General features: G+C 33.0%; 1 protein-coding gene across 1 annotated transcript in view; it reads left to right on the forward strand.

Annotated features, from left to right (window-relative positions):
* LOC114325785 (ribosome quality control complex subunit NEMF homolog) overlaps positions 1-21,272 on the forward strand; it is a 55,617-nt gene extending 34,345 nt beyond the window's left edge. The window contains exons 11-14 of the mRNA XM_028273913.2: positions 3,298-3,458; positions 3,511-3,635; positions 13,561-13,823; positions 21,035-21,272. Coding sequence (XP_028129714.1) covers positions 3,298-3,458; positions 3,511-3,635; positions 13,561-13,823; positions 21,035-21,233 — 748 coding nt within the window. The 3' untranslated portion in view covers positions 21,234-21,272. The remainder of the gene's footprint in view (positions 1-3,297; positions 3,459-3,510; positions 3,636-13,560; positions 13,824-21,034) is intronic.
* Positions 21,273-22,013: the final 741 nt, after the last annotated feature.

Below are 22,013 nucleotides of genomic sequence, written 5' to 3' on the forward strand. Positions count from 1 at the left end.
TTTATTTGTTCATTTATTGCGCTGTCATGTAAATCTCTCAGAGCATCTCCATTCATTTACACTGTTCTCTATCAGAAATAAGAAAAGAATATGTGTGTACTTTGTACGCACGTAAGAAGTTATACTTCTATATATGATTTCAACGAAATAAATATACTTTCAACAGGTTATTTGTATTTAAAGATTAAACTAATTTTTACTTACTACTTTCCAAAAATTTTTACTAAAACAATACTAAAAATAAAAAAAAAGATAACACACGGAATTGAATCAGGGACCTCTCGATCTCCGGTCGAACGCGCTACCACCGAGCCAAACTCCCTTTGCTTTGACAGCTTACAAGATTTCTCATGCATACTGATACTGACAAATTCAATAAGACCAAATGAGGTATAAAAATACTTTAAAATTTAAAGTAAATACAGGGTTATTCATTAAGAATGTCCAATCTCTGAGTTGTAGATTCTAGACCTCAAAATATTAAGATTTAACCCAAATCACTTATATAAAATGTGCCTCGTTACTGAGTTACAGGGTGTTCTATTTAAAAATTTAATAACCATTTTTACCCAGTACTTTAAAACTATTTGACATATCCTTATTTATTTAACATAAATTAGTAAGGTGTGCAGTACCTACACTTTTTGGCAAGTATGATACGGCCATTTCAAATACTTTTAAAGCACTGGGTACAAATAATTTTTAAATTTTTAAATCAAACATCCCTATCACATAAATATTAACTATTTGTATCCAGTATTTTAAAAGTATTTGACATATCCTTATCATACTTAGCAGAAAGTGTAGACATTGTACAACCTACTAAAATATGTTAAATAAACCTTTCTGGCTAGTACCAGAGGCGTACGTCAGGGGGAAGTGAATGGTTGACCCTTCCCACATTCTACGCCACTGGCGGAATTACTATTTTAGTGCAATATACTCTTCATCCGTACCGATAAACTCATTAGTTTTCGAGATATTTGAAGTTAAAAATGAAGGGGCACAATACATTAATCAAAATAGCTATGCCGTTTCATTTTCAACTTCAAATATCTCGAAAACTAATGACTTTATCGTTACGAATCAAGAGTACATTATTTGCATAGAAAGTATTGGAGAATCGAAATATTGTGCTAAAATAGCAATTCCGCCAGTGGCGTAGAATTTGGGAAGGGTCAACCATTCACTTTCCTCTGTCGTACGCCTCTGGTAGTAGACAGAAAAGTTTATTTATCATAATTTAGTAGGATGTACAGTACCTATATTTTCTGCCAAGTATGACAAGGATATGTCAAATAGTATTAAAGCCCTGGGTAAAAATAGTTATTAAATTTTTAAATAAAACACCCTGTAACTCAGTAACGAGCCACATTTTATTTAAATGATTTGGGTTAAATCTTAATATTTTGAGGTCTAGAATCTACATCTCAGAGATTGGACATTCTTAATGAATCACCCTGTATACTTACATTTATAAAATATTTTATTCCCGAGGAAGACAAATCCAAAGACACAAAAATTATAATAAATAATACATTTTTTAAAAACACTAATATATTCTTATAATGACTTATTTGCGCTGATACATACATAATTGTTAAGATTAGCAACGAACTACATACTGTCTGTCTGCGCATGCGCCAGTTAAGTATAAAATTTCACCCTCGATCGTAAAGAAGTATAACTTCAACAATGAAGTCATTTTACCTCTATTTCTACAATTTGAGTTTGGTTTCCCTAATAAACGTATGTTAAATACTTCATCATCATCATCAATGGCGTTACAACTCTTCGTGAGTCTTTGTCGCGTTTACTATTGCTTTCCATCATAATTGTCGGTCCTGTGCCACTAATTCCCATTTTCTCCAGATCTTCAGATGTTAAATACTTACAAATTTCTAATTCTTACAAATAATTCACTTTGTATAAGTGTATCTTTGACAAAATAATACTTCGAAACATTTTTGGGGCCGTAAATGCAAACGGTCTATGTCGCCTAGAATTTATACCAGCTATGCCGTGGTACGCAAATCCAGATATTGTGAAATTTATTAAGGTGCACAGACTAAGATGGGCGGTCACATTGCTAGGATATCAGATAGTGAGTATACGAAGAGATTGACATTCTCAAACCCAGAGAGCAGAAGAAGTAGAGAACGACCGGGTAGAAGACGCTAGAGGGACTGATGACTTTTCTGCGAGTATGCCAATATCTACAAAGGATTGTCGTGTCAATTATGATGATAAAATCCCGGTTTCCCAGTCGCTAGGGATATAACCAACTGTTTAGAGCTGCTGTAAGTAAAATAAGAATTGCCGTGTTGATATCCAACCTTCGATAGAAGATGGAACCTTAAGAAGAAGAAGGGGTATTTTCATCATTACAAATATTGTTTATGAGGGCATGCATTTGTCCTACTAGGTAATTTATACCGGGTGGTGAATTGGAAAACGGCCCATAGGAAACTCAATGTAAAATTCTAAACTGTTGAATTCCTGCTTCCCTAATTATTTTTCATCAAAAGACATTAGAAACTATTTGTAGAGGATTGAAATCTGTATTGAAAACAACTGTTAAAATTGTTCTGCGAATTAAACATATTCCAAAATTTTGTATAAATGTAATACATTTTTCAATTTTTTAGCCCAAAATTAGGCCACACACAGTGCAATAATGTGTCACAATGAAGTTATTATTTTCACATTTTTGAACTGTCAATATTTTTATTTTATCATTTATTGTTTAAAAACAATACAGTTGATAAGATACCCTCAGTTGCGGAGAAAGTATTAATAATAAAGATTTTTTATTCAGTCAACGGTGTGAGCACTGTCAGTTAATAGTAACGTGTGGCCTAACTTTTACACACATACCTACTGTGGCAAATGTATTATATTTTTCAAAATTTTGGAATGCATTTAAATCGTAGAACAATTTTAACTTTTGATTTTAATACAGATTTTAATTCTCTACAAATATTCTCTTATGGCTTTTGATGTAAAATAATTAGGGAAGCAGGAATTCAACAGTTTAGAATTTTACATTGAGTTTCCTATGGCCCGTTTTACGATTCACCACCCAGTATAGTAATTTACCACCTAATTTATATAGTTCAAAGATGGCGTTGTCAATACCTGGAGCCTTGTCATTCTTCCGTGCTCGTATCGCTTGTTTTGCCTCTTCCATCGTCGGGTGTTCTATATTTTCAGTGTCTTCCTCAATGTGTTGCATGTCCATATGCTCTTCGTAGTTAAGTATCGTTTATCATAATATATTATTTTGTTTTCTTTTAGGAATCTGGTCACACAGACATCCAGAAATATGGAGGAAGAGCGAAACGAAGAGAATATTGTGTACTTGGGTGATAACCAACCAGTTGTGATAAAACAAAACCAAACAAGAAATAGGGGTAATAGCGAATCAAAAAATAAAAAACCGCAAAAGGAGGAAAAAGGTAAGTAGTAAGCAAAATAGAGTAAACTGTAGTGTTGATATGCACGTTTTAGTTGATACGAAAGCAGATAGCAAACAACAAGTTAAGAGAGGTCAAAAGGGAAAGTTAAAGAAAATCAAGGAAAAATATAAAGATCAAGACGACGAAGAACGAAAGCTGAGAATGGAAATTTTGCAGGTAATGCTTTTTTTATTTATGGTGACTATTCATCATCATCAGCCTCTCTCGATCCACTGCTGGACATAGACCTCCTCTGTTTGTATCCAAAGTGTTCTATCTTGTGCTTTCTGTATCCAGTTTTTTGTTGTCTTTCGTAAGTCGTCTTGCCATCGTGCTGGTGGTCTTCCTCTACTACGTTTATCGACTCTTGGTCTCCATTCAACTAGATTGCGAATCCATCTTCCGTCCTTCATGCTGGCAACGTGTCCAGCCCATTTCCATATTAACTCATTAGCGCCCAGCGTTACCATATGGTAACGTAAAACACATAATTTTTAAAAATTCTGCGGTATGCCCATGGAATTAATCAGCCACATATTTTGAGAACTATCGTTTCTAGGAATACTTCAGGCACCTATAAAACGTAACGGATTCGTTTTTTAGCCTTTTCTCAACCGTCGAGAGATAATCATATGACGGTGTGGTTTAAATTTATAGAAAAAGATGGACGTCCGTTTTGCGTAAGCAATTTTTGATAGTCTTCTAGTAACTATTTTCACTAGAATTTATATATCCCATATTTATTATACCTCAACTCATTATAAATTTTTGTATTTTATCAACAATTAAATGTAGCGAATTCGGTAGGAATAGTCAAAGTACGCCGTTACCATATGGTTGCGGTGGGCGCTTACGGAGTCATAATCTTATTTTTTTTTCAGTCGTGGATTTTTGTTAGCAGAAGCGATAGTGTTACTGGTGCGATGGAAAGATAACTGTGTTGTTACAATAGCATCTACGAGTTGTGATGGTTCAGCATTGGGCACGGTAAAAAGATTTTCTCATGAAGAAAAAGGCCACATTCAAGTAAGTCGGCCTCACTATATTGCTGAATACAACAAAATATGGTGGGTACCGACTGGATGGGTCAAGGTGTTTCATACCGAGTAGCAATTTGCAGTAAAAAATGGTACTGGCAAATTGTAACATGGTTGTTGGAATTTGCAGTCCATAATTCATGGCATTTATATAAAAAAATATATCCTTGCTATCGTTTAGGAGAGAATTGGCCCAAGTTCTTCTCTCAAGATATGGAAGTCGTCCCTTATATACAGGAAGACCTAGTCTACATAGACATAACTTGCCAGATCTTCGTTTTGATCGCGTCGACCATTTGTTACATCAAGCAGTAGAAGGCGATGTGCTGGAGACAGATGTACAACATCTGGACGAAAAATGTGTAAGAAATGCAACGTTGGTTTGTGTGTTAATTGTTTTATAGGATACCTCACCAGACGATGAAAATATTCTCAAATAAATATTTAAAAAAAATTAAAAATGTTGGTGTCAACGATCCTAAAAATTCCTTAAGCGCCCAGCGTTACCATATGGTAACACCATATAATTAAAAAAAAAGACGGGAAACCGAAAAACTTGTTTTTTTTTGGATTAAATTATTAAGATTTTCATCGAATTGACCCTAAAAGTAAAGATTTTTAAATAAAAAAAAACTTGGGCGTTAATGGGTTAAGTTACAGCTTCTTTCAATGACGTCTATGACTTTGGTCTTTGCTCTTAGATCTATGGTGACTAGTAGTAGAATTTTCACTGTATTCCTTCACTCAACAGTTCTCTCCAGTTATTTTCGTTTTGACAGGCCCCTACCTGCAGATTTCTTCTTTCCATTGCTTCGTCCACTTTATCTGTGAAAGATCTCCGGGCTCTGCTGCTCTTCCTTCTTCCTATCGTGCCCGACTCTGTTATTTTGTTTATCCAATGTTTTTGGTCTGCTCTTCTAACATGTATGTACCAGGTTAATCTCTTCTGTTCTATGTAGTCTTATACAGGATTTATATTATCATCAAAAGAAATAAGAGTAATCCATATCGATTTAATTTTTAAAGGTCTTACGCAAACATTATCTACAAGTATTGTTTATAGTAAATAAATAGGTGACATTGATTTCGCAATGTAGGCCACTCGTTTTCGAGAACGCCCAAGTCAGCGATTTTGATATTATGAGTATTTCACGGTCGCAACGGTGTCGTCAATCAATACAAAACAATTGAGAGTTTATTTATAGATACGGAGAAAGTAAAGGAGAGATCATTCATTATTCATCACTCATTATTTAGACATCAATGTAGTTAGAATATAGACTTTGTCCACCAACTCGTTATTGGCATATTTAGTGTTGGCAAATAAATATATGTCTGGTAAATAGTGTTCAACTTAATCGACCCCCAACTTAACAACCCCCAACTACCATAGTCTATTATATCCTGAGGTCATTCCCATTCTTTTCTTAATCTCTATGTTATTTATTCTATCTCTGCTTGTTGCTCTGCAGCTTCTCCTTCTCTGGAATTCCATCACTGCGCTGTTAGTCGTATTTTGTTTTTAGTTTTCTTATTTATTATCCAATTTTCATACCTTAAGTGAAGATACTTCTTGTCATGGTGTTATACATTCTTCTTTTTGTGTTTATACTGATGATCTTATCGCACAGTACCGGGTTCAATTTTCGTATGCAGTCTCTTGTTTGTCATAGTCTATATTTTATGTCTTCTTCAGTTATTCATTTGCTTGATATTATGAAACCTAAATACTTGTACTTGTCTGTTCCTTTAATTTGTTTACCTTCGTCTATTTCCAGCTGTTTTATTTCTGTATTCTCCATCCCATTCTTTGTATATTCCTGTTCCATTTTTCTCATCATAATCTTCGTCTTGTGCGATCTTTATTAATTTGGTCGTCAACAAAAGTCAAGGGTATACAGGTATTAGTTTCTTAATGATATGCCCATTCCTTGTTTTTTCTTTTCCATGGTTTCAGGGTTTTTCCCATGAATATTTTTAGCAGGGTAGGGGATGTGGAGCAACTCTGTAGCAGTCCCTTTATCGTCTTAAAAGGACTGCATATTCTATTGTCCGGTTTGATAGCTACTTTGCTTTTCTTGTAAAGTGCTTTTACTGCTTTTATTAATATTCGTGGAACTTCGATGTCTTCCATTGCTTCCCATAGTTTGGTTCTAGGCAGGGTTGGCAGATTTAAACCAACATGCTTAAAACCTTGGTTTAAACCATGGTTTAAATCAACTGTTTTTTTAAGAAAAAAAACCTGGTTTCTTTATTGAGCCTCCAAACTGGTGTTTTTATTTAAAGTTTTTTATACAGCTGTCGCAAATGAAGAAAATTAGGATAAATAAATTCAAGTTTTTACTTTCGAACTTAGCTATTTTGAATATGTTTTGATACGTTTGAAGATGTTTTTTGTTATGTTAATTTTTTGTGTGTGTAAATAAAAATAAAAGTTGTCTTAATCATTTTTTTTATTGTTTATTACTATTATTTTATAAAATAATTTATTAATTTTTAAAGTATTTAGACTTATGATACTTTGTATCAAATAAACCTGGTTTAAACCAAATAAACCTGGTTTAAACAAAAAACCTGGTTATTTTGGTTTTTTTGAAAAAACCTTGATTTTTGCCTAACCTGGTTCTAGGAATCGAGGCTTAGGCCTTCTTAAGATCTACGAAAGCCAGGTGGACATATCTATTTTTGGCCATTCTTTTTTCTATTACTTGTTCGACCGTGTATATCTGATCTAAGCATGCTTTTCCTACTGTGAACCCTGCCTGGTCTTGTCCGATTTTCTCTTTTATATGTATTTTTAATTTTTACTTTATGGCCTTTCCATAAAGTCTGCCCATAGACGATATAATGCTGATTCCTCGATAGTTTTTGCAGTTTTTTTATGTTTTTATGACAGATAATAAATAATTTAAAAACTTGGCAATTAATCTTCTAGTGCAGTGGTTTTCAATGTTTTTGAGCCATGTACCACCAAAATGCTTATAATTATTTTTGGTACCACCTAAATGGAGTACCTATGGACGTAGGTAATTTAATTAACTACAAATATGCTGGATTTTGGCTGTGGTTTCGCGTTTTGTGTACCACCGCACCTAATGAAATGTTGTTCTGAAGCTATTTCCTTGTGGCATTTTTATGATTAATTATTTATATGGGAAATAAGCCACAATTAAAATGAAAAAAATAATTTTATTAACGTTTCGACGCCCAAATCGGGTGCCGTTGTCAAAATACAAAATATTACTAAATAAACAAAAATGTTGTTGTTAAGCAAAAAAATGAAATGTACCACCAATGGTACATGTACCACAGATTGAGAACCCCTGTTCTAGTGTAATTGGTACATATACACACACACCCAAACTTATACACTGTGTCCGTAAAGTATGGAACAAATTCTTTTTTAGCTAAACAGAGCATTGTAAGAAATAATCCCGAAACACGTCGATTTTTGATTTTAATTTACCGTATTTTAAAATAAAATTCTACTATACAGGGTCAATTACTTTCGAGTAATGACGTCACCGTCATTTTTTTTAAATGGCACACCCCCATTTTGTCTCAATTTTCGGATTACTCTAGCTGAGCTGATTTCAAAAATGTATCACATGTTGATTCAAATTGGTACAGGGTGGACAAAAATACAGTAGTTTTGTGTGTACTCATAATATTAAATTTTAATTAATTTTTGATATTATATTAAAATATTAAATTAAACAATATCAAAAATTAATTAAAATCAAAAATTAATTAAAATATCAAAAATACAATAAGTATTTTTGATAATATTGTTAATTTAACTAACGCGTTACTTTATGAACACACACAAAGCTATTGTATTTTTGTCCACCCTGTACCAATTTGAATCAACATGTGATACATTTTTGGAATCAGCTCAGCTAAAGTAATCCGAAAATTGAAACAAAATGGGGGCGTTCCATTTAAAAAAAATGACGGTGACGTCATTACTCGAAAGTAATTCACCCTTTATATTAGAATATTATTTTAAAATACGGTAAATTAAAATAAAAAATCGACGTGTTTCAGGATTATTTATTAAAATGCTCTGTTTAGCTAAAAAAGAATTTGTTCCATACTTTACGGACACAGTGTATGTAATCACCATGTATTTCAAAGTAATATTTATTTCATTTGAAAAAACTTGTTGCGAAGAATAAAGGTTTTTATTGAAAATAAACAAATATATTATAAGACAATCAGATAGTACAGCTCGGTACGGTTTAGGTTATTTGCTTGAGTTGCAAATTGAACGAAAATAAATAAACTAACTTTTGCGTTAAAAAACGAAAATATGCCTCATGTGGGGTTATAGAACTTACAACGAGGAAAGATTATTGGTCTTGTGGAGAAAGTAATCTTCTCAGAGGGACATAGCTGTAGAGCTAGGCGTAATACAGGGCGTTCTGTCCAAAACCTATGCTAGGTAACAGGAACCAGGAAAGCTGAAAAATAAAGCAAGGGAAAGTCGCCAAAAGTAATAACGGATCTCCACGATCGTTTAATTGTCCAATCAGATGGAAGATAGCCAACCATCTCTCACGTGCAGCTCCAAAGGCAGCTTTTGGAAGCTACAGGTGTAACTGTTTCAGTTGAAATGATAAGAAAAAGAGTTCGTACCAAGAAGTATACAGCAGGAGACAGTTATGGGTTCCCGAGTTAGCCAGGCAGCACAATATTGATCGCCTGAATTGGTGTCTTCACCACCAAAACTGGAACATTGGAAATTGACAAAATGTGTTATTTTCAAAAAAAGTCACGATTTGTGTAAAATCAGATGATCCACGAAATCGTGTACTTAGAGGTCGAGGAAGACGAGCAAGAACGAAAACTGTCAGATCTGTTTACAAATATACAAGGGGAAGTGTAATGTCCTGGAGAGGAATTGTGATCCGTAAAAAAACTCCTTTAATTTTCATCCAATCAACGTTAACTGCTCACAGGTATGTTGATAACCTGTAGTCAGGCTCTGAAGAGGTGCAACAGGAGAAAATTTAATTTTATTGCATGATAATGGACCTCTACATACCATTAGAGTGACTACAGAAATCATTAAAGCAGCCTTGTTTAGAGTGGCCTGCTTGCTCACCCAAGCTTAATCCTATAGAGTATTTGTGGGATATGCTTAAAAGAAAAATTAGAGCTCGCCGGAATAATCCACAAAACACCGCACGGCTAGTATAAGCTGCGCTTAAAGGTTGAAGCAACCTACCACAACAAAATGTTGATAATTTGATTAGGAGCGTGCCCACGCAAACTGAAGCTTTCTTAAGGACTAGAGGTGATAACACTGACTACCACAAAATACAAGAAAAAAATAAATAAAAACAATTTAAACATTATTCGTTTAGCATTGAAATTTTGTATGGTATTGACTTTAAAACAACTACTTTCAATTTGTTTGTTAAATAGTTTATTGTTTTATTTAATTGTTATGTATTTGTTATTAAATTGCTTTTAACTAAATATTGTTTGACTTCGAGTGTTCGTTTTTTTAAATACGCACGAAATAGGAAGAAATATCAGATGATTGCTTATAAGTTTGGATGTGGTGTATATTTAATGGAGCATTATATCGAAAATACAAATGGATTATTGGAAATTACCAAAATACGTCCGACTAATAGTAAAATCAACAATGGAATTGTCAACAGCAACGGCTAGAATACACAATGGGATCACTGAGAACTTTTCAATAGTTAAGATCGGGCTGGTACCGACAATATTAATTTAACCTCTCTTTCTCTCTCTGATAAGACAGTTGAATATAGGTAGAGCTAAAGTCCTAACAAATAAAACAATACAGTTGCCGTATATGCCGATGGCATCAGTATTATGTCTCGCAGGATGGAAGAGGCGGCAAAAATATATTCATAATTAAAATCTGGGCAAAATAGAAGGGACTAGAAATACATTCGGAAAAATGAAAGAATACCCATGAACGATCACATCAATCACTTATTTTGTATTTGCTGTCTTTTTCTATAAATAACAAACATTTGTTGTAGAAAAAGATAGCAAATGCAAAATAAGTGGTTGATGTGATCGTTCACGGGTATTCTTTCATTTTTCCGACTGTATATATCCAAAAGATAAAAAAGTAATACAGGCAAGAATTGGGGAAACAGGCGCATAGTTGAATTAGAGGAAGATATTCAAACGGTAGAAAGTTTAACATATCTGGGAGTTGCATTAAGGACGGACGGAACAGAAAAACCAGAAATTCAAAGAATAGTAAAGGGAAACAAAGCTTATTTTTCACTCGCCTATATATTCCGCTCCAAAAACACACACTGGAGATCGAATATCAGCTTCTACAAAACTGTTATCAGACCATAAGAGACATGGGTGATAACAGGAAATACAAAAAGAAATCTGATAGTCTTTGAAAGAAAAGTACTAAGGAAATTATTTGCACATATTAATCAGATCCAGATACAACCCTGAACTCTACTAACTATTCAAATAGGCACCGATCTCAGAATTCGTTAAACTTCACAGGCTTGTAGTGAAAATGGAGGCCGTCGAATTGCCGAAAAGAGCCCTACAGTTTATTCGCATAAGCTATGCACTAGATGTAAACGGGCGACTACGAACTCCCCCACGCTACCTAGACTTTAACGGGTTCAGTTTTATAGTAGGATTAAAAGCGATTACGAACTGCCCCACGCTACCTAGGTACTTAGATAATATTTTTGTGAACATATATAGTTTTTATTTTACTTTATTGTATTCAAAAAGGAACCCAATTCCCAAAGCATGAGCGAAAATTTTAAATGATTAAATAATGAAACTATAACAATATAATCGAATAAAGTTTATTTATAAATCTACATTAACTTATATACAATAACAAAAGCTACAGTTAAACAATAACAATGCTTAATTCTAATGTCTGATTAGTGATTAAAATAAGTAAGAGTGAACACTATATTTTAGATTTTAAAAGTTAGCTGCATAATAATTGCAAACTAACTTAATGAAGTCTAATTTAGTAATGTTTTGATTAACGTAATATTCATGTAGCCTATTTTCAATAAAATCAACTTTTCTTTTTGCCGTTTTATCAAGTTTTTTTCGAATCTATGTGCAGTTCTAATTTTCACATATACTTCGGCTTAAAAATTTAACAAAATGTCTGTAAACTTAAATATGTCAGGATGTGATTTATAAAAACATTCGTTAAATTTCGAGTGAAAGGATTCACATACGTTTGTGGTAAATATAAGAGATGATGAATTTGAAGCCCACATGTAAGGTGGAAATGTTGAATCTTCCGTTAAATAATTATCAACTAGGTAATCACAAAATTGCAAAACTCTGTCATCTTCTGGCATAATATTAAAAAGTTCATCAGAAAAAAGTCACCAACATCATTCGGATCTAAATAAGGAATGCCGAAAAACAATTTTAAATATCTTCCAATAACAGTTTGATTTTTATATTCCGAGGACAAACCTAAATTTTGAATTTTTTGGTACGAATTTTGTGTTAAATGAAATTTGCAACAAAAAATAATAATGTCGGGGCACACTAACTATTTCAAAATCAGAAATTATTCGGTTTGAAATTTAAATTCATATCTGTACATTTTGTTATTAATGTATCAAAAGTACTTTTGTACGATTGCTGTGATTTATTTGGTAACAAACAAAATACTAGAGGAACATAAAAACCATTTTTGTAGCCATGTATAGTAAACATCTGACAAAAATATTTAGAACAGTATTGAAAAGTTCCATCTACATACAAAGAACCTACATTACACAAAAAGTAAAGATTTGTGAAACAACTAAAAATTGCGGAATTATTTTTCGTAGGTAATAAAAAATTTTCACCTGTATTTGTTTTTAAATTTAAGTTCACTAAACTTGTAGAACTTCTTCCTGTGACTTGGGCAATGATGGTGTGGATTTTCGTCTTGCATCATAGATATTTCTTCGAACGCAAGAAATGTCTTTCGTGGTCAGCGGTAAATTGCTGAAATTTTCCTTTCTCAATTCCTTGTGGACAATCTTTAAAGGTCTTCCACATATATTTTCTACAGCTTTCCTCTTTGTAGAATTACTAAAAATTTGCCGGTCAACGTGGATATCTGGAGCATCATTATGCTCCACCGATGCTTTTTCAAGAATAACGTAATTTTAATCACCTTCCTTGTGTACACTTTTTGTTGACACCCTTTTTTGATGCATCGCCATCTAACTTTTCCATCTTTGGAGACATGGGCCTTTGAATATTTATATTCATTAATAATAATAAAAGTTCTTCCCTTTGACTAAACATAGTCGTTGGATTCGCCATTTAAAAGTTAAACACTAACGGACAAAACTGGAGACTATACCGTAAAATACTTGCAACTGAAGTGAATAACTGAAAATATTTATATTCTTACTTTCAACTATAATCAAATTTGGAATTTCCGGTCATTAAGACTTAATTCCCAACTTTCTCGGCGATGGGGCAGCAGGTACTTGGGATTAATGGGCCCAGGTAGTTCGTGGGACAGTTAGATAACGCCGATGTAAACATTAGTTGACAGCGATGTCGTCATCAACAACTAACGAGATGTTTTTTTTAATATGTATTTTTGGATAACAGTTACTTGTGTAGTCGCGTAAATTATTCATTAATTTAATTAATTTTATTATTTTTTCACTATCTATGTATTTAGTAATTACAACAATTTATATACTATACAATAAAAACTAATAATCGAGAAAAGAGAAAGTCATGAAGTGGTGTTAATAATATACTGCTACTATGGAACGAGTAGATAAATTTTGAACACCTTTAACAACTAAAATTGTTGTTTATATGCACTGCATTCTTATTGAAATTTAGTATAGATAGTAAAATGCTGGGCGTAAGACTAAAAGTAAGGACACGGTAAAGGTGGGAGGAGGAAGTGACAATTGATTTGAATTTATTTTTTTTTATAATGCCAAGGTTACTTTTTAGATCTGTGAGAAAAATTAGGTAATAATTTGTTGAATATTTTCTATGATGAATATAAAAATATGTTACTCATTAAGATGATTTTTTAGTCTTCAGGTATGGGTAAAGAGATTAAAGAAACAAAGAAAACGAAGAAAAATAAAGAAGCTATAGAAAAGATTAAGAAACAAGCTCAAAGAGGACCCAAAAACTTCACACCCAAGGAACCCAACGAAGATATAGACGACGACGAAACGGTAGTTCAAGCTGACACAGATATGATCGATGCTCTAACCGGAGTACCTGTTGCGGAGGATGAATTATTATTTGCAGTTCCTGTCATAGCACCTTATAATACTCTATCAAATTATAAGTATGTATATTATAATTTTAAGCTACTAGGTTGTTCAATAAGTTCTGTGGTTCGATAAGAAAAACACAATTTTATGGTTTGAAATACACTTTATTATAATGTATAGTCTCTCTGAACATCATTGCACTTGTTCCAACGAGATTCCAATGTATAAATTCCATTCCTGAAAAGAAATCTAGGAGGGCTGTTCGAATTCCCATAAAATTGATTTGGTTGTTTAAATAGTTCGAAATCATATCCCTTTTCCGCTACCCCTGTGTTCCTCTTATCGATATCGCAGTTCTGGAATGTGAGATCGCTCGAGCGGGTACCATACTTGAAATCGAAGATTCTTCCCCTATGATATAAGGAATGAGATGCATCTAGACCACTCGAGTGTACACATGCGAAATAGTATTGGTTTCGCCGTTGATGCTTTGATTGTAAGTTTTTACCTTTTATTTGTTATTACCTATATCCTTTGTTTTGTTTTTGAAATATTTACCAACCAATTTAATTTGAATTTGTGTATAATATTATTGTATTGCGCTTATGGAGAACTTCCACTTTCTCTCAATATTGGCTATCAGAAGGTATAAAATTCATTAGCAGGTGTTGTAATAATTAGTGTTTATTGCTTGTTTTTGATTTTATTAATTGTCTCGTACAGTACCTGCTATTAGTAAACATACAAGGGCTGTAAAATACGCTTCCGCAGCTGTTATGATCTCATCATTTGATGATGAATAACGCTTTCCACGCATGAATTTTTTTAGGAATTTAACCAGATGGACGTCGCTAGGGGCCAAATGTGATGAATATGGTGAATTTTCCAACAATTCGAACTTTAATTCATGGATTTTAACCATTTTTAAAATGTTCATATGACACGGTGCCTTGTACTGATGAAAAAGGTTATTTTTCTTCTTCAAACCAGGTCTTTTTTTGAGAATCTTTTCCTTTAGCTGGTCTAAAAGGTTACAATAATATTCAGAATTTATTGTTTACCAGTTTTCAAGTAATCCACTACTCCGGTCAACTTACAAATCCGAGGTTACAAAAATTACCATCAAGCTGAAAATTGGCAGGATTGTTCAAAATACTATCATAAATGAAATCTAAAAAGTCCTCATAAATCCGACCCGAGCTAAAAAATTTACGCGGGGTCAGTCGCCAAATATAGTTTTTAGCGATTTTCAGCGAAACGGTAAGTTTTATCATAAAATTAGTTCCAACAAAAATTGTAGATTAGATAATTATCTATAAAAAATGTCTTATTACTTTTTTTCCTAAGAGCCACCGTTTTTGAGATACAACGATTCAAAAAGTTGTAATCGTCATAATATGCGCACACGTTTCCACACCACCTATGAGGTAGTGTTATACTTAGCGCGTTTTTTAACGTGGTTTCCCAGTAGGCCTATTTCACGGATCTGTTATGATTCTGTTTAATTTGAAGCTATTGAATAATTAATTGATATTGGCAAGGGTTAAAAATGATAAAAGTTATAAAAAGCGGTATAAATAAAAAAAGGGAAATTTATCCAACTGGTTCATAATTTTCTAATGCTTCTTCCTCTTCTCCTTCTTCTTCTTCTTATTCTTCTTCTTCTTCTTCTTCTTCTTCACCTTCTAGTTCTTCTTCTTCTTGTTCATCCTGGGTGCCAGTAAATTGCCCCAATAATGACACATCGCATGGCTCCTCGATAGAATCAAATGAATCCTCAATTGTTGGTGATTTGGAGCACGACCGGTTTTGACAATTAGTGGATGCTACCGAACAAAACAGTCCAACATTTTGCAACCACATTTAGCGCTATATCCCTTTTTACAGTTGCAAAAAATTGTGTTCAGGAGTTTTTCCGGCGCAGGTAGAAGTAAAGTTTGAATTGGTTCTAATGAACTGTCGACTAATTTCCATCCCCAGTCTTTTGGATCTAGCTGATAACTAAGCCACACTTGAACTTGGTAATATACCCGAAAATGATGTTGATGAGCAGCCGCTGAGGTTGGAGGAAGGCAAGATAACTGCACTTGTTTTTTATTTCGAGTATTTTTAAAGAAACATGCATATCGAAACTTATCTAAGCACGTAGTTTTTTTAGGCGCTCCATACATAGAGAGAAAAAAGCTAATTCCGTTGGAAATAACTTCTTGTGGAGTTGAATTAGTTTTTTTAAAAACTTCACTCCACATGTATGGTCACAGATTTCTGTTCTATAAGAAATTCTAAAAATTCATCAGCTCTTTCAGTACTTGCATTGATTAATGTTTTTATACCACGTTCAACGGCAACAATTTCGCCTTCACTTAAAATTTTAGCACAAATAAAACAATATTCTGACATTTTTGTTATAACAATTAAAATAACACGAAATAGGTTAAAAAATATATACTACTACTATATTCTTCCCTTATACCGGAACGTAAGTATATATCTTATACTTGACATACTTTTGTTACCACTGCATATAAATGCGTGCATGTATGTGAGTGTGAGGGTTACACACCATACGTACGTACATGTGGGTATTTATGTGTATGCATAAATATATGTACTTTGATATTGGCTTGATCATTAACTTTTGATTTAAACCAGACCACTTAACTAACTCTGGTTTTTTGTTGTTTGTAGCATTTAATTTTGTTTTAACCGGGACCTGAAGATGCTGTGCAAAGTGTAGACAGCGAAACCGGTCGTCAGTTGTAAAATAAATTGTTTGTGAGAACGTCTCTCTTTTCTTTACTACAATAGTATGGACTCACACATGCAACCCATTCATTATTTAAAAAATATAGCTTTAACACTTATTTTCAGTCCGGAAGTTAGTACTTTGTCATATCAACTATTTTTATTGGGAATAAGCCGTAAAATTGAAATAATAATTCTTATTATTTTCGCGTTACATTCACTTTTGTAAAGATTTTTTGGTGGCACTGTACAGCTTATACGTTGCATCCCTCGGTAGACCGCAAGCTGTATAGTTGAAACATTATCATATTTATAATATCTTATATTATTATGTGTTTTATAAGTTAAGTTGACCGATAGAATATTATGTTTACTTGTATTACAGCTTCAATGATGTATATACGTGGTGTACTAATGCATATTATGACGATTAGAACTCTTTCAACTCTTTGAATCGTTGTATCTCAAAAACGGTGTCTCTTAGGAAAAAAGTATTAAGATATTTTTTATAGATAATTATCTAATCTACATTTTTTGTTAGAACTAATTTTATGATAAAACTTACCGTTTAGCTAAAAATCGCTAAAAACCATATTTGGTGACCTTTGACCCCGCGTAAATTTTTTAGCTCGGGTCGGATTTATGACTTTTTAGATTTCATTTATGATGGTATTTTGAACAATCCTGCCAATTTTCAGCTTGATGGTAATTATTGTAACCTCACTCCTATTTTTGAGTCTAACTAGACCGGTCTACACAATCAAAATTCCTCTTGCGTTTCAAAAAACTGATGCTATCACCTTCTTGTTCGATTTCTGGACACGAACTCGTTTCGGAGGTAAGGAACCTAGCTCATACCAGTCTTTAACCTCTTGTTTTGATTCAGGATCATGGTGATATACCCAAGTCTCATCCATAGTGATGAATCAACGCATAAGATCTACTTTATCCTTTCGAAAAGTCTTATTCGAATGTGTTTTTGTTCCATTGTTAGTGAATGCGGCTTCTACTAAATCTCTTTTAGTCATATCATGTATTTTTTCGACGATTTCTGGCGTTGTTGCTGTTTTTGGACGTCCTTGACGTGGATTGTCTTCAAGGCTTGTACGGCCACTTTTAAATTCAGCAACCTATCTTTCCACTGTTTTAATTTAAGACTCCTTTATAGATGTACTTTCAACATTCGTTCACAAAGGACCCCGCAGAAACCTTATTAGTCCAGGTTAATAAGGTTTTTTTCCATGACACTTGAACAGCCAAGGTACTGAAGCGTTTTTTCGACAGGTAATACCTATATAAGAGCAAATTGCAACTATTTCCTGCGTAGGATCTGGCGGCCATTTTTATTTATAAACAATTAAGTTTAAAAAAATGACATTTTTCACTTTTTTTTCAAATCAATGGAAAACAGGGAAACTTACGGGTTTTTTAGTACAAATATATTCGAGATTTGGCGAATGGATTTAGTGTCCGCAGTCATATAAACCCAAATAAACAACAGTATTCGAGATTATGGAAAAAGCTTTAAAATTACGTATTACAAAGTTTGATATACTCATTTATTGTTAACATAATTGCGAAAAAAGGTCGGAATTGCAAAAAAAAATATTTTCGCAATAACTGTTGCAAAAAATAGTGTAAAGCTTTGAAATTTTTGTCAAATAAGGGTTCTTTGGTGCTTAATATGTGATAAAAATTTTAAAGCGATTCATTCAATTGTTTAAATTTTATTCAAATGGTTTATCCCAAAGAGCATTTTTTTGCAATAACATAAGTCAGAAGAAAATGACGTTATAACCATTCCACAGGTGTCAAATGAAAGCATGAGCTATATTTTCAACTTGGTTTAAAAAAAGTGAATAAAAATGCATTTATTAGTAATAAATAATTATGCAAAAGTATCGTAAATCTTTCCTTATAAACTTTTTATTTTGTTATATAAGAAATTATACATATTATTATTTATTATAATTTTTTATCAATTATGATATAGATAACATTTCTTGGTAGTTGTGCACTTAAGACAGGGTAAAAAGTTAATTTTTTTGGAAAAAGTTATTCAAAAAGTTTTTAAAGAAAAATTGACGATACTTTTGCATAATTATTTATTACTAATAAATGCATTTTTATTCACTTTTTTAAACCATGTTGAAAATGTAGCTCATGCTCTTTCATTTGACACCTGTGGATTGGTTCTAAGGTCATTTTTTTCTGACTTATGATATTGCAAAAAAAATGCTCTCTGGAATAAACAATTTGAATAAAATTCAAACAATTGAATGAATCGCTTTGAAATTTATATCACATATTAAGCATCAAAGAACCCTCATTTGACAAAAATTTCAAAACTGTACACTAATTTTTACAACAGTTATTGAGAAAATATTTTTTTTTGCAATTCCAACCTTTTGTCGCAATTATATTAACAATAAATGAGTATATCAAACTTTGTAATACGTCATTTTAAAGCTTTTTGAAAAGTCTCTAAGATATTTGTACCAAAAAAATCAAAGTTTCACTGTTTTCCGTTGATTTGAAAATAAGGGAGAAATGCCATTTTTTGATAGTTAATTGTTTATAAATAAAAATGGCCACCAGATCCTAGGCAGGAAATAGTTATAATTTGTCCCTATAGGTATTACCTGTCGAAAAATCGCTTCAGTACCCTGGCTGCTGAAGTGTCACGAACAGGGTATATTTTTGTCTTATTACCCTGGCCTCTATGGGAAATGGCTCTCTGTCAAATGCTCTGAAACTTTGGGTTCTGGTAGTCCTTGCTAGTCCTGTATAAGTAATTATGTTAATGTTTATATTAGTGAATAGAGAATCAAATAACCATTCAAATGAGCTATCACACAACCCCTTTCGGTTAAATTAAAAGTTAAAACTGCTAAGAGACAGGAGGGTGGCAGCTTTAATATTGAATTTAAGCGAAACACAATATTTATTTATCAAATAAACATTATTTCCTGGTTTCAGACAACAGTAAAATGTATTTCGAATTAAATAAATTGTGTACATTTTTCTTTTTGTCTCAATAAATTTAATTCAAAAAATTTGTTTGGGCACCCTGTATAAATAATATTGTTAATGTTTATATTATTGAATAGAGAATTTAATAATCTTTCAAATAAGCTATCACAAGACCCCTATTCTTATTTAAAAAAATCATCGATTGCGTCATCACGCCCAGATGGATGACGTCACTAGTATGATATATATGCCAAAAAATTATAATTTAAAAATAAAAATCTACCTGATTTGTAATTTATCTCCAGAGTAGCCCATTCTCGAGGAAATAAATTTATTCCAGCTCAAACCTCACTCCTCACTGTACCTAACTTCAGAGGCTTACATCTTAAAACCATGATTTTTTGGAGCTATGCGCCCAGTTAGTCTTTTGTTCTACACATCAAAGACTACCAGAATCCAAAGTTTCAGAGCATTTGACAGAGAGCCATTTCCCATAAGGTTTCTGCGGGGTCTTTCCTTTGCTTCCAAAAATAAAAATTCAATCACTGCACGATACTTGATTGTTACCATTGTAAAAAAATACTGTGACATGACGATACTAAATGGCTTGTAAACAACAAATGCATTGATAGATTGAAATGAAGAGTGTACCAACAACAAAATAAAATTAGACTAGTAGGAACGCACTCTCTTATCGAGTCGCAAAACTGATTGAACAGCTAGTAATTGTTTATGATCTCCTTTTATACGCTGTGAGCTCGTACGTAGAGGGGATATTTACAAATTCGCGAGCGCCAGTAGTGGCAAGTATGTAAACGTTTACCGGAAATTTGACATAAATGTCAAAGTGATTAATTTAAAATTAAAATTAAAAACATTACTTATAAAAAATATTAGTTGGTCAAAGCTGTGGTATATATTTTTACCTTAAATATACTTACGTTTTAAATACTGAATTTAAGTTTTTTTAATGTTCCGTAATATGTAATTATAAATTAATGTATTAATCTTAGCGCCATCTACATGATAATTGTGAAAGTATCCGAAGTAAGAAATTCATATTTTATCAATAGAACGTCAAAATGATTAGCAAAATCTTAAAAAAATCGATTACAATTTAATTACTTTTTTGCGTTGTAAATATTAAGCGATAACAATTAAATAATAAATTTAAAAATTACCGGTGAAAGTTGAATTAGTAATCCGCCAGGAGCGACACCAGCGAAGCTCAGAGCGTATAGGGCTTTTCATCGATTGTCATTTGTTTCGAGCTTCTGTCATGTGTCACATAATATTAATATATCTACGTCATACGTCTTCGGTTTGTATCATTGGTAATACCAATAACGTACGACGTAGATATATTAATATTATGTGACACATCACAAAAGCTCGAAACAAATGACTGTGAATGAAAAGCCCTATTAATTATATGTTCTTTCTTTAAATCGTGGGTTAACCAAATAGCGATGACTATCTATGTATGTGCCAAAAAAGTGTTTGAACTTATTATGTAGTTTATATTTTGTTGTTTATGTGTATTTGGTAAAATTTCTATTTTTTTAAGGTTCAAAGTCAAATTAACACCAGGTACGGCGAAACGAGGAAAAGCTGCTCGTACAGCTGTAGCCATGTTCCTTAAGGATCGTTCGATAACCCAAAGGGAGAAAGATATACTTAAAGCTGTCAAAGATGAACAACTTGCCAGAAACATACCAGGAAAAGTGAAACTTTCCGCCCCAAAATTGCAGAATTTAAAAAAATAGTTTTTTAATTGTATTGTTAAATAAATTGTTTATAGTTTATTTGTTGTTTAATAATTTATGGGCAACAAGCAACTATTAGTGAGGAACCGGCAATGGTCAAAAACAGGAGCAATGAGTGAAGCGGAATCTTCTTCTTTAAAGAACGCTAAGCTTTAAAGAACATCTTACAAACGACTGCAAAACTTAGAACACAAAACAATATTATACAAAAGTTATGCGGTACCACATGGGGTTCCTCAGCGACTACACTTAGGTCGACAGCACTGGGACTCGTGTATCCTCGTTGCAGAGTATTGTGCACCGGTATGACTCAACAGCCCACACACCAAATGTGTTGATACCCAGCTAAACCAGGCTTTGCGTATTATATCAGGTACAATCAAGGCCACGCCAACGTATTGGCTACCAGCACTAAGCCACATAGCCCCCTCACAAATCCGTCGAGAACATGCCCTTGTCAGGGAGTATAGAAAAATTGACGCCGATCCTGTGCTCCGCTCTCACGTTGGTATTAACGACAGAGACATAAGTAGGCTTCGTTCAAGAAAAAACCATCTGGATTCTGCAAGGATGCTAATTGAAAGGAATTTCGAAATAACCGACCGTTGGCAAGAAGATTGGGAGAAGAATGCTCCACCTGACATCCGAAATATGCTATGTATTACAAGCAAGACTGAGGGTTTCAATCAACCAAGACGGAGCTGGGCGACACTAAATAGAATTAGAACCAACTGTGGTAGGTGCTCTGACTCACTTTTTAGATGGGGAAAATACCTTCTC

Source organism: Diabrotica virgifera, chromosome 4 (genome assembly GCF_917563875.1).
Source record: "Diabrotica virgifera virgifera chromosome 4, PGI_DIABVI_V3a".
Lineage (NCBI taxonomy): Eukaryota > Metazoa > Arthropoda > Insecta > Coleoptera > Chrysomelidae > Diabrotica > Diabrotica virgifera.